Below are 12,740 nucleotides of genomic sequence, written 5' to 3' on the forward strand. Positions count from 1 at the left end.
AATCTCATCTACTGTAACACAATCTCATCTACTGTAACACATCATCTACTATAACACAACCTCGTCTACTGTAACACATCATCATCTACTGTAACACAACCTCATCTACTGTAACACAACCTCATCAACTGTAACACAACCTCGTCTACTGTAACACATCCTCGTCTACTGTAACACATCCTCGTCTACTGTAACACAATCTCATCTACTGTAACACATCCTCGTCTACTGTAACACATCCTCGTCTACTGTAACACAATCTCATCTACTGTAACACATCATCTACTATAACACAACCTCATCTACTGTAACACATCATCATCTACTGTAACACAACCTCATCTACTGTAACACAACCTCATCAACTGTAACACAACCTCGTCTACTGTAACACATCCTCGTCTACTGTAACACATCCTCGTCTACTGTAACACAATCTCATCTACTGTAACACATCCTCGTCTACTGTAACAAATCCTCGTCTACTGTAACACAATCTCATCTACTGTAACACATCATCTACTATAACACAACCTCGTCTACTGTAACACATCATCTACTGTAACACAACCTCATCTACTGTAACACAACCTCATCTACTGTAACACATCATCATCTACTGTAACACAATCTCATCTACTGTAACACATCATCATCTACTGTAACACAATCTCATCTACTGTAACACAACCTAGTCTACTGTAACACAATCTCATCTACTGTAACACATCCTCGTCTACTGTAACACATCCTCGTCTACTGTAACACATCCTCGTCTACTGTAACACAATCTCATCTATTGTAACACAATCTCATCTACTGTAACACAATCTCATCTACTGTAACACAATCTCATCTACTGTAACACATCCTTGTCTACTATAACACAACCTCGTCTACTGTAACATCATCTACTGTAACCCAACCTCATCTACTGTAACACATCATCAACTGTAACACAATCTCATCTACTGTAACACATCCTCGTCTACTGTAACACAATCTCATCTACTGTAACACATCCTCGTCTACTGTAACACAACCTCGTCTACTGTAACACATCCTTGTCTACTGTAACACATCCTCGTCTACTGTAAAACAATCTCATCTACTGTAACACAACCTCGTCTACTGTAACACATCCTCGTCTACTGTAACACAATCTCATCTACTGTAACACATCATCATCTACTATAACACAACCTTGTCTACTGTAACACAATCTCATCTACTGTAACACATCCTCGTCTACTGTAACACAACCTCATCTACTGTAACACAACCTCATCTACTGTAACACATCATCATCTACTGTAACACAATCTCATCTACTGTAACACATCATCATCTACTATAACACAACCTCGTCTACTGTAACACATCATCTACTGTAACACAACCTCATCTACTGTAACCCAACCTCATCTACTGTAACACAACATCATCTACTGTAACACACAAACCTCCTCTACTGTAACACAACCTCGTCTACTGTAACACAACCTCGTCCACTGTAACACAACCTCATCTACTGTAACACAACATCATCTACTATAACACACAAACCTCCTCTACTGTAACACAACCTCATCTACTGTAACACAACCTCATCTACTGTAACACAACCTCATCTACTATAACACACAAACCTCCTCTACTGTAACACAACCTCGTCTACTGTAACACAACCTCGTCTACTGTAACACAACCTCATCTACTATAACACACAAACCTCCTCTACTGTAACACAACCTCATCTACTGTAACACAACCTCATCTACTGTAACACAACATCATCTACTATAACACACAAACCTCCTCTACTGTAATACAACCTCGTCTACTGTAACACAACCTCGTCTACTGTAACACAACATCATCTACTATAACACACAAACCTCCTCTACTGTAATACAACCTCGTCTACTGTAACACAACCTCGTCTACTGTAACACAGCCTCATCTACTGTAACCCAAGCTCATCTACTGTAACCCAACCTCGTCTACTGTAACACAGCCTCGTCTACTGTAACACAGTCTCGTCTACTGTAACACAACCTCGTCTACTGTAACACAGCCTCATCTACTGTAACACAGCCTCATCTACTGTAACTCAACATCATCTGCTGTAACACAACCTCATCTACTGTAACACAGCCTAGTCTACTGTAACACAGTCTCGTCTACTGTAACACAACCTCGTCTTCTGTAACACAACCTCGTCTACTGTAACACAGCCTCATCTACTGTAACACAGCCTCATCTATTGTAACACATCATCATCTACTGTAACACAATCTCATCTACTGTAACACAGCCTCATCTACTGTACAGTGTATCACAAAAGTGAGTACACCCCTCACATTTCTGCAGATATTTAAGTATATCTTTTCATGGGACAACACTGACAAAATGACACTTTGACACAATGAAAAGTAGTCTGTGTGCAGCTTATATAACAGTGTAAATTTATTCTTCCCTCAAAATAACTCAATATACAGCCATTAATGTCTAAACCACCGGCAACAAAAGTGAGTACACCCCTTAGTGAAAGTTCCTGAAGTGTCAATATTTTGTGTGGCCACCATTATTTCCCAGAACTGCCTTAACTCTCCTGGGCATGGAGTTTACCAGAGCTTCACAGGTTGCCACTGGAATGCTTTTCCACTCCTCCATGACGACATCACGGAGCTGGCGGATATTCGAGACTTTGCGCTCCTCCACCTTCCGCTTGAGGATGCCCCAAAGATGTTCTATTGGGTTTAGGTCTGGAGACATGCTTGGCCAGTCCATCACCTTTACCCTCAGCCTCTTCAATAAAGCAGTGGTCGTCTTAGAGGTGTGTTTGGGGTCATTATCATGCTGGAACACTGCCCTGCGACCCAGTTTCCGGAGGGAGGGGATCATGCTCTGCTTCAGTATTTCACAGTACATATCGGAGTTCATGTGTCCCTCAATGAAATGTAACTCCCCAACACCTGCTGCACTCATGCAGCCCCAGACCATGGCATTCCCACCACCATGCTTGACTGTAGGCATGACACACTTATCTTTGTACTCCTCACCTGATTGCTGCCACACATGCTTGAGACCATCTGAACCAAATAAATTAATCTTGGTCTCATCAGACCATAGGACATGGTTCCAGTAATCCATGTCCTTTGTTGACATGTCTTCAGCAAACTGTTTGCGGGCTTTTTTGTGTAGAGACTTCAGAAGAGGCTTCCTTCTGGGGTGACAGCCATGCAGACCAATTTGATGTAGTGTGCGGCGTATGGTCTGAGCACTGACAGGCTGACCCCCCACCTTTTCAATCTCTGCAGCAATGCTGACAGCACTCCTGCGCCTATCTTTCAAAGACAGCAGTTGGATGTGACGCTGAGCATGTGCACTCAGCTTCTTTGGACGACCAACGCGAGGTCTGTTTTGAGTGGACCCTGCTCTTTTAAAACGCTGGATGATCTTGGCCACTGTGCTGCAGCTCAGTTTCAGGGTGTTGGCAATCTTCTTGTAGCCTTGGCCATCTTCATGTAGCACAACAATTCGTCTTTTAAGATCCTCAGAGAGTTTTTTGCCATGAGGTGCCATGTTGGAACTTTCAGTGACCAGTATGAGAGAGTTTGAGAGCTGTACTACTAAATTGAACACACCTGCTCAATAAGCACACCTGAGACCTAGTAACACTAACAAATCACATGACATTTTGGAGGGAAAATGACAAGCAGTGCTCACTTTGGACATTTAGGGGTGTAGTCTCTTAGGGGTGTACTCACTTTTGTTGCCGGCTGTTTAGACATTAATGGCTGTATATTGAGTTATTTTGAGGGAAGAATAAATTTACACTGTTATATAAGCTGCACACAGACTACTTTTCATTGTGTCAAAGTGTCATTTTGTCAATGTTGTCCCATGAAAAGATATACTTAAATATCTGCAGAAATGTGAGGGGTGTACTCACTTTTGTGATACACTGTAACTCATTATCATCTACTGTAATACAACCTCATCTACTGTAACAACATCATCTGCTGTAATACAACCTCATCTACTGTAACACAGCCTCATCTACTGTAACACAGCCTCATCTACTGTAACTCAACATCATATACTGTAATACAACCTCATCTACTGTAACAACATCATCTGCTGTAATACAACCTCATCTACTGTAACACAACCTCGTCTACTGTAACACAGCCTCATCTACTGTAACACAGCCTCATCTACTGTAACACAACCTCGTCTACTGTAACACATTATCATCTACTGTAACACAATCTCATCTACTGTAACATCATCTGCTGTAATACAACCTCATCTACTGTAACACAACCTCGTCTACTGTAACACAGCCTCATCTACTGTAACACAGCCTCATCTACTGTAACTCAACATCATCTACTGTAATACAACCTCATCTACTGTAACAACATCATCTGCTGTAACACAATCTCATCTACTGTAACTCAACATCATCTACTGTAATACAACCTCATCTACTGTAACAACATCATCTGCTGTAACATAGCCTCATCTACTGTAACTCAACATCATCTACTGTAATACAACCTCATCTACTGTAACTCAACATCATCTACTGTAATACAACCTCATCTACTGTAACTCAACATCATCTGCTGTAACACATCCTCGTCTACTATAACACAACCTCATCTACTATAATGTCATCTACTGTTACACAATCTCATCTACTGTAACACCTCATCTACTGTAACACATCATCATCTACTGTAACACAACCTCATCTACTATAACACCTATATCCTGTAAATCATGAACCCCAATGCTGATCTCAATGGCAGGTGGATCCATCACAAACACAATCATGACTGATAAAACAACCTCACATACTCTAACACACAACCTCATTGAGTGGAGGAGCTCTTACCCTCCTGGGTGTGAGTGTAGGTGACCTTAAACCCAGACACCGAGCTCTTGGGCTTCCTCCACGACACATTGAGGGAGCTATCAGTGATATCACTGAAGCTGAGGTCTGAGGGAGGCTCCGGACCTGAGGACACACCACACACAGTTCAAACAGGACAGAGCAAGTCGTTAAAAAATGTATACATAAATAAATGAAAAGAAACAAACAAAACATCAAAGGAATGAAGGAAATAAACAAATGAATAGTAAAGATTATATATATGATGATATATATTTATATACAGTAATGTGTAGTGTGTAATTAAGTGCAGCACTCACAGTTCTGTACTGGAACACATAACATTCTCACAGTAATAATAACAGTGCTTATAACAGTGCTTATAACAGTTAGTGTACATAGACGGTGTATGTACTGGTGTATATATGTGCAGTCCAAACATATATACAGTATATCATATATACAGCAGGGCATATACACACACACACACACACACACACACGCATGAACACGGCCGTTAATACAGTGCACACACTTCAACACAAGCATGAAGTGCTTCATGAAGACGCTGCTCTTCTGATTCCTGTGAGAGAAGAAGACAAACACAGAGAGGAAGTGAAGGATCCGAGGAGGAAGTGATGTCAAATGTAGTTACAGTCGTCGCTCGGAGAGAAGAAAAAGCTCTTGTGAAGGCTAGCAGGTAACCCAATTGGTTTAAAACTGTTATCACTATCGTTGTTGATGCTAGACATCCTCGACGACCTCCCCTTGCTTGTCGAATCTTTGTGACCGTCTTAATTACAGATGGTTGACAGATGAGGGTGGGGATTAATAATGCACATCTATGAACTTATAAGTAAGGCCCTACCTAATTTACGGACCATGAAATGAGCCTTTTCCCATATGATAGGCAATTTATAGCAATTTATAATTTTTTGTTCATGTAGTGTTCAAGTGCCCCACTGTCACGCTTGGAGCCTCAGTGTGATCCTGTGCTCCAGTGTGCCACGCCCTTCTCTCCCCAGTCTCCAGCCAGCCTCCCTCTCCTGATTGGTTAGCTGGGGCTAATTAGCCCCAGCTGCTACTATTTAGGAGAGGCTCAGGGAAAGGCTGGTTGGAGACTATTTCATGGTAACTCTGTTTGCCCCTGGTATCTCTGCCCCTGGTATCTCTGCCCCTGGTATCTCTGCCCCTGGTATCTCTGCCCCTGGTATCTCTGCCCCTGGTACTCTGTCCGTTCTCGCTCTTGTTTGCTCTTGTTTGCTCTTGTTTGCTCTTGTTTGCTCTTGTTTGCTCTTGTTTGCTCTTGTTTGCTCTGTTTATGTCTGTTAACCTAGTCTGTGTCTGTTAGCCTAGCCCTGTCTGTTAGCCTAATCCTTGTGTGTTAGCTTGTGTGTGTTAGCTCTGTGTTACTAGCTTTAGTTCAGTTTATCTTTGTTTAGTCTTTGTAGTCCTGTTCAGTCTGTTTAGCCCAGTTAGTCTGTTTAGCCCAGTTAGTCTGTTTAGCCCAATTAGTCTGTTTTACCCTGTTAGTCTGTTTAGTCCTGTTCAGTCTGTTTTACCCTGTTAGTCTGTTTAGTCCTGTTCAGTCTGTTTAACCCTGTTAGTCTGTTTAGTCCTGTTCAGTCTGTTTAGTCCTGTTCAGTCTGTTTTACCCTGTTAGTCTGTTTAGTCCTGTTAGTCTGTTTAGCCCTGTTAGTCTGTTTAGCCCTGTTAGTTTGTTTAGCCCTGTTGGTCTGTGTAGTCCTATTAGTCTGTTATTTCTGTTTAGCTTTAGTTAGCTTAGCATAGGTTGTGTGTTTGGTTTTGTGTACCCTTGTCTTGTTCTACCCTGTCTTGTCTTCATTATTATTAAATATAGTTTATCACACATCTCCGCGTTTGTGTCCGCCCCTCCTGTCCGTCTAGCCCACATAAGCGTTACAGAATAGTCTCCCCAAGAGGACACAGCGAGATGTTTTTTGTCCATGTTTTTCCGGACTTCGGCTCCATGAGGTTTCCTCAAACCTTCCCGCTTAGTAGGCCAGCTCCATATGATGGAAGCGACTCAGGCGTCGAAGGCTTCCTTCTACAGAGTCAGCTCTACCTGCAGAACCTTCTGGACCCCCAGCCAGCTGAAATCGACAGGGTGCAATTTATGATGTCTCGGCTGAGGGGTGCTGCTCGTGAGTGGGCTAAGCAGCTTTGGTCTGACAGGGGAGTTGAGCTGAACTCGGTGAAGGATTTCGAGGGCCTCATGAGAACCAAATTTTCATGTAGCAAAGTGCCCACTGCAGCTTATACCTGGCATCCAGTGCCCACTGGGGAGGTTAAATTTTCCCCAGTGCCCACTGCGGATGTGGTCCAGGAGCCAGTGCCCGCTTATAAAGCTCGTGACTGTCCCAAGTCCACGTTAGGAGCCAGCCAATATTATTTAGGTCCTGTTTCCTGTTTCGACCCCAAGGGCTCCAGGGGTCCTTCTGTTTGTTCGCCGTCTCCAGTGTTTTCGCAGCTGAGTCCAGTTTCTCCAGGGTCCAAACAGCTGACTTCTGACGCATATCCAGGGTCCAAGCAGCTGATTTCGGACGCCTCTCCAGTGTTTTCGCAGCTGAGTCCAGTTTCTCCAGGGTCCAAACAGCTGACTTTTGACGCATATCCAGGGTCCAAGCAGCTGATTTCGGACGCCTCTCCAGTGTTTTCGCAGCTGAGTCCAGTTTCTCCAGGGTCCAAACAGCTGACTTTTGACGCCTCTCCAGGGTCCAAGCAGCTGATTTCGGATGCCTCTCCAGTGTTTTCACAGCTGAGTCCAGTTTCTCCGGGGTCCAAACAGCTGGCTTCTGACGCATATCCAGGGTCCAAGCAGCTGACTTTGGACGCCTCTCTAGTGTTTTCGCAGCTGACTTTGGACGCCTCTCCAGGGTCCTCGCAGCTGAATGACGTTTCTCCAGTGTTTTCGCGGCTGACTTCGGGCGCCTCTCCAGGGTCCTCACGGCTGAGTGATGTTTCTCTAGTGTTTTCGCAGCTGACTTCGGACGCCTCTCCAGGGTCCTCGCAGCTGAATGACGTTTCTCCAGTGTTTTCGCAGTTACCTTCGGACGCCTTTCCAGGGTTCTCACAGCTGTTTCGAGAAGTTTCTCAAGGGTTTTTGCAGCTGAGTCCGGACGCCTCTCCGGGGTCCTCACAGCTGAATCAAGGAGATTCTCAAGGATTTGCGCAGCTGAATGACGTTTCTCCAGTGTTTTCGCAGCTGACTTCGGACGCCTCTCCGGGGTCCTCACGGCTGAGTGATGTTTCTCTAGTGTTTTCGCAGCTGACTTCGGACGCCTCTCCAGGGTCCTCGCAGCTGAATGACACTTCTCCAGTGTTTTCGCAGCTGACTTCGGACGCCTCTCCAGGGTCCACGCAGCTGAATGACGTTGCTCCAGTGTTTTCCCAAGTGACTTCGGACGCCTCTCCAGGGTCCTCGCAGCTGAGTGACGTTTCTCTAGTGTTTTCGCAGTTAACTTTGGACACCTCTCCAGGGTTCTCACAGCTGTTTCAAGAACTTTCTCAAGGGTTTTTGCAGCTGATTCCGGACGCCTCTCAAGGGTCCTCACAGCTGAATCAAGGAGATTCTCAAGGATTTGTGCAGCTGATTAATGACGTTTCTCCAGTGTTTTTGCAGCTGACTCTTGACGCCTCTCCTCAAGGGTCCACGCAGCTGACTCCGGACGCCTCTTCTCAAGGGTCCACGCAGCTGACTCCGGACGCCTCTTCTCAAGGGTCCACGCAGCTGACTCCGGACGCCTCTTCTCAAGGGTCCTCGCAGCTGACTCCGGATGCTTCTTCTCAAGGGTCCTCGCAGCTGACTCCCGAAGCCTCTTCGCCAGGCTCCACGCAGCTGACTCCCGAAGCCTCTTCGCCAGGCTCCACGCAGCTGACTCCCGAAGCCTCTTTGCCAGGCTCCACGCAGCTGACTCCCGAAGCCTCTTCGCCAGGCTCCACGCAGCTGACTCCCGAAGCCTCTTCGCCAGGCTCCACGCAGCTGACTCCCGAAGCCTCTTCGCCAGGCTCCACGCAGCTGACTCCCGAAGCCTCTTCGCCAGGCTCCACGCAGCTGACTCCCGAAGCCTCTTCGCCAGGCTCCACGCAGCTGACTCACGAAGCCTCTTCGCCAGGCTCCACGCAGCTGACTCACGAAGCCTCTTCGCCAGGCTCCACGCAGCTGGCTCCTGTTCCCGAGTTGGCGCAGCCCGATGGCGCTCCTGTTCCCGAGTTGGCGCAGCCCGATGGCGCTCCTCTTCCCGAGTTGGCGCAGCCCGATGGCGCTCCTGTTCCCGAGTTGGCGCATCCCGATGGCGCTCCTGTTCCCGAGTTGGCGCATCCCGATGGCGCTCCTGTTCCCGAGTTGGCGCATCCCGATGGCACTCCTGTTCCTGTTTTGGCGCATCCCGATGGCGCTCCTGTTCCTGAGTTGGCGCATCCCGATGGCGCTCCTGTTCCTGAGTTGGCGCATCCCGATGGCGCTCCTGTTCCTGAGTTGGCGCATCCCGATGGCGCTCCTGTTCCTGAGTTGGCGCATCCCGATGGCGCTCCTGTTCCCGAGTTGGCGCAGCCCGATGCCGCTCCTGTTCCCGAGTTGGTGCCCCCTGATGGCACTCCTGTTCCCGAATGGGCGTCCCTCGGCGACGCTCCTGTTCCTGAGTTGGTGTCCTCCGACGGCACTCCTGTTCCTGAGTTGGTGTCCTCCGACGGCACTCCTGTTCCTGAGTTGGTGTCCTCCGACCGCACTTCTGTTCCTGAGTTGGTGTCCTCCGACCGCACTTCTGTTCCTGAGTTGGTGTCCTCCGACGGCACTTCTATTCCTGAGTTGGTGTCCTCCGACGGCACTTCTGTTCCTGAGTTGGTGTCCTCCGACGGCACTTCTGTTCCTGAGTTGGTGTCCTCCGACGGCACTTCTGTTCCTGAGTTGGTGTCCTCCGACGGCACTTCTGTTCCTGAGTTGGTGTCCTCCGACGGCACTTCTGTTCCTGAGTTGGCGCCCCCTGATGGCGCTCCTGTTCCAGAGTTGGTGTCCTTCGAAGGTGCTTCTGTTTCCTCATCGGCACCCACCGACGGCGCTCCTGTTTCTTCGTCGGCACTCCCAGATGGCGCTCCTGTTTCCGTGTTGGCGCCCCCCGATGGTGCTTCTGTTCCCACGTTGGCGCCCCCCGACGGCGCTTTTGAACTCTCGTCGGCGCTCCCCGACAGCACTTCTGGTCTCCTATCATGCCTACCGCAAGGCATATTGAATGACTTCGAATTTGCCCCTCAAGGTCCAGGACCTCCTTTTTGTTTTTGTATTTGGGCACGCCAGGAGTCGTGCCTTCGGGGAGGGGCCTACTGTCACGCTTGGAGCCTCAGTGTGATCCTGTGCTCCAGTGTGCCACGCCCTTCTCTCCCCAGTCTCCAGCCAGCCTCCCTCTCCTGATTGGTTAGCTGGGGCTAATTAGCCCCAGCTGCTACTATTTAGGAGAGGCTCAGGGAAAGGCTGGTTGGAGACTATTTCATGGTAACTCTGTTTGCGGCTGGTATCTCTGCCCCTGGTATCTCTGCCCCTGGTATCTCTGCCCCTGGTATCTCTGCCCCTGGTACTCTGTCCGTTCTCGCTCTTGTTTGCTCTTGTTTGCTCTTGTTTGCTCTTGTTTGCTCTTGTTTGCTCTTGTTTGCTCTTGTTTGCTCTGTTTATGTCTGTTAACCTAGTCTGTGTCTGTTAGCCTAGCCCTGTCTGTTAGCCTAATCCTTGTGTGTTAGCTTGTGTGTGTTAGCTCTGTGTTACTAGCTTTAGTTCAGTTTATCTTTGTTTAGTCTTTGTAGTCCTGTTCAGTCTGTTTAGCCCAGTTAGTCTGTTTAGCCCAGTTAGTCTGTTTAGCCCAGTTAGTCTGTTTAGCCCAGTTAGTCTGTTTAGCCCAGTTAGTCTGTTTTACCCTGTTAGTCTGTTTAGTCCTGTTCAGTCTGTTTTACCCTGTTAGTCTGTTTAGTCCTGTTCAGTCTGTTTAACCCTGTTAGTCTGTTTAGTCCTGTTCAGTCTGTTTAGTCCTGTTCAGTCTGTTTTACCCTGTTAGTCTGTTTAGTCCTGTTAGTCTGTTTAGCCCTGTTAGTCTGTTTAGCCCTGTTAGTTTGTTTAGCCCTGTTGGTCTGTGTAGTCCTATTAGTCTGTTATTTCTGTTTAGCTTTAGTTAGCTTAGCATAGGTTGTGTGTTTGGTTTTGTGTACCCTTGTCTTGTTCTACCCTGTCTTGTCTTCATTATTATTAAATATAGTTTATCACACATCTCCGCGTTTGTGTCCGCCCCTCCTGTCCGTCTAGCCCACATAAGCGTTACACCCACGAATACTGGTCAGTTTGCACTACGAGGCATCCTGGTGTAACCGAGCGTCTTTAGAGTTTGCTGAGTTTATAAAGAAAGAAATAAACTAAAACAGACAAACAATAAGGAGCAGAACACTTTACAAAGATGATCACGTGTGTAGAGGAACACACTTTTACATTGAGTATTGGTGACGACCAGTAGTATAAGTTACTTTGTCTGCTGTCAGTCTGTGGGATAGTCTTAGTATTTAGTACTGTAATTTCCCCGTTAATATGTATAATTAATTCCTTATAATAACGTGTATCTCTCTTGTTTTAATTCCATATTCTTTAAATTGTAGGGTATATTTTACTATATTTTCTTTGTTTTCATGTTCTTAATTGCTTATCTCTCTTGTTTTAATTTCATATTCTCTAAATTGTAGGGTATATTTTACTATATTTTCTTAAAATTTTTCATGTTCTTAATTTTTATGTCTCTTGTTTGATCTTCATGTTCTTAATTGTAACTAAATGTTTGCAAGAAGTCTTTCTGAGGTTCTAGATCTCAGGAATGTTTCATGCTTTTAATTAATTTTTTTTTCCTTATGTAAAGCACTTTGAATTGCCACTGTGTATGAAAGGTGCTATACAAATAAACTTGCCTTGCCTTGCCATGATTCTGGAATAAGCAAATGGATGAAATGCACTCAATACACCACAGATTATTATGTTAGCAATCAGATAATTCTGTAAATGTAAATATTACAGACCCCCCAATAAACAAATCCAATCTGATAAGTGCTATAGCTAACAGTGACTAGCAAACATTGGGTCTGTCTGAAAACCTAGCTCCCTCTCTATATAGACACATTTCCCATCATCCTACACACCTGAGAAGAGGGCGTGTCTAAATTCTTAGATCTTTCAAAATGCTCATACTGAGGCGCCTTAATTCTAAGTGTATTATCACTCAGTATTAAAATGCATTACTAGCCTTCACCAAGCTTTTCCTCATCCCAGACGTTACACTGTCCAGACTGCATTTCACAGCTGTATGATGGTAGATTTGTATCCTAACTGTACGAGGTGAAGATCTGTGGGTCAGCCTTGGTCTTACAGTATGGTCTTACCCTGAGGTTTGGGTGAAGGGTGAGTGGAGACTGTGAGAAGTGAGGATGGCTGTAAGGCTGTAAGTTTATCCTGGATGAAAGAAGATCAGATTAGCGACAAATGATGATGAGCATGGTGGTTATTGGTTTGAACGGATCACGCTTTGCTTTGTTTCATGAATATCGTCGCGGCATCTGTTTCCATTTCTGATTACACTGTCTGCCTTGGGCTTTGCTTCATTGCATCTGGTACCTGGAAACTGGAACTGTGTTCCTTCCATCAGTCACTGAGCCAGAACCAGAGGTACCACCAAAGGTTTTATTGCTGACTGCACAGCAAACACAGCTTTGCTGACCCACTTTGGCCTCACTGTGGCCAGTTGGCTCATCCCAAATAGGAATACGGCACCATGTATGGTTCCACAATTGACCA

At 46.0% G+C, this 12,740-nt stretch overlaps 1 protein-coding gene across 2 annotated transcripts in view; it reads right to left on the reverse strand.

The window, feature by feature from the left end:
* LOC134334175 (tenascin) overlaps window positions 1-12,740 on the reverse strand; it is a 90,767-nt gene that overhangs the window by 23,730 nt on the left and 54,297 nt on the right. For both annotated transcript variants that reach the window (XM_063016502.1, XM_063016425.1), the window contains one exon: window positions 4,910-5,032. In XM_063016502.1, coding sequence (XP_062872572.1) covers window positions 4,910-5,032 — 123 coding nt within the window. The remainder of the gene's footprint in view (window positions 1-4,909; window positions 5,033-12,740) is intronic.

The sequence above is a fragment of the Trichomycterus rosablanca genome, chromosome 1, assembly GCF_030014385.1.
Source record: "Trichomycterus rosablanca isolate fTriRos1 chromosome 1, fTriRos1.hap1, whole genome shotgun sequence".
Taxonomy (NCBI): domain Eukaryota; kingdom Metazoa; phylum Chordata; class Actinopteri; order Siluriformes; family Trichomycteridae; genus Trichomycterus; species Trichomycterus rosablanca.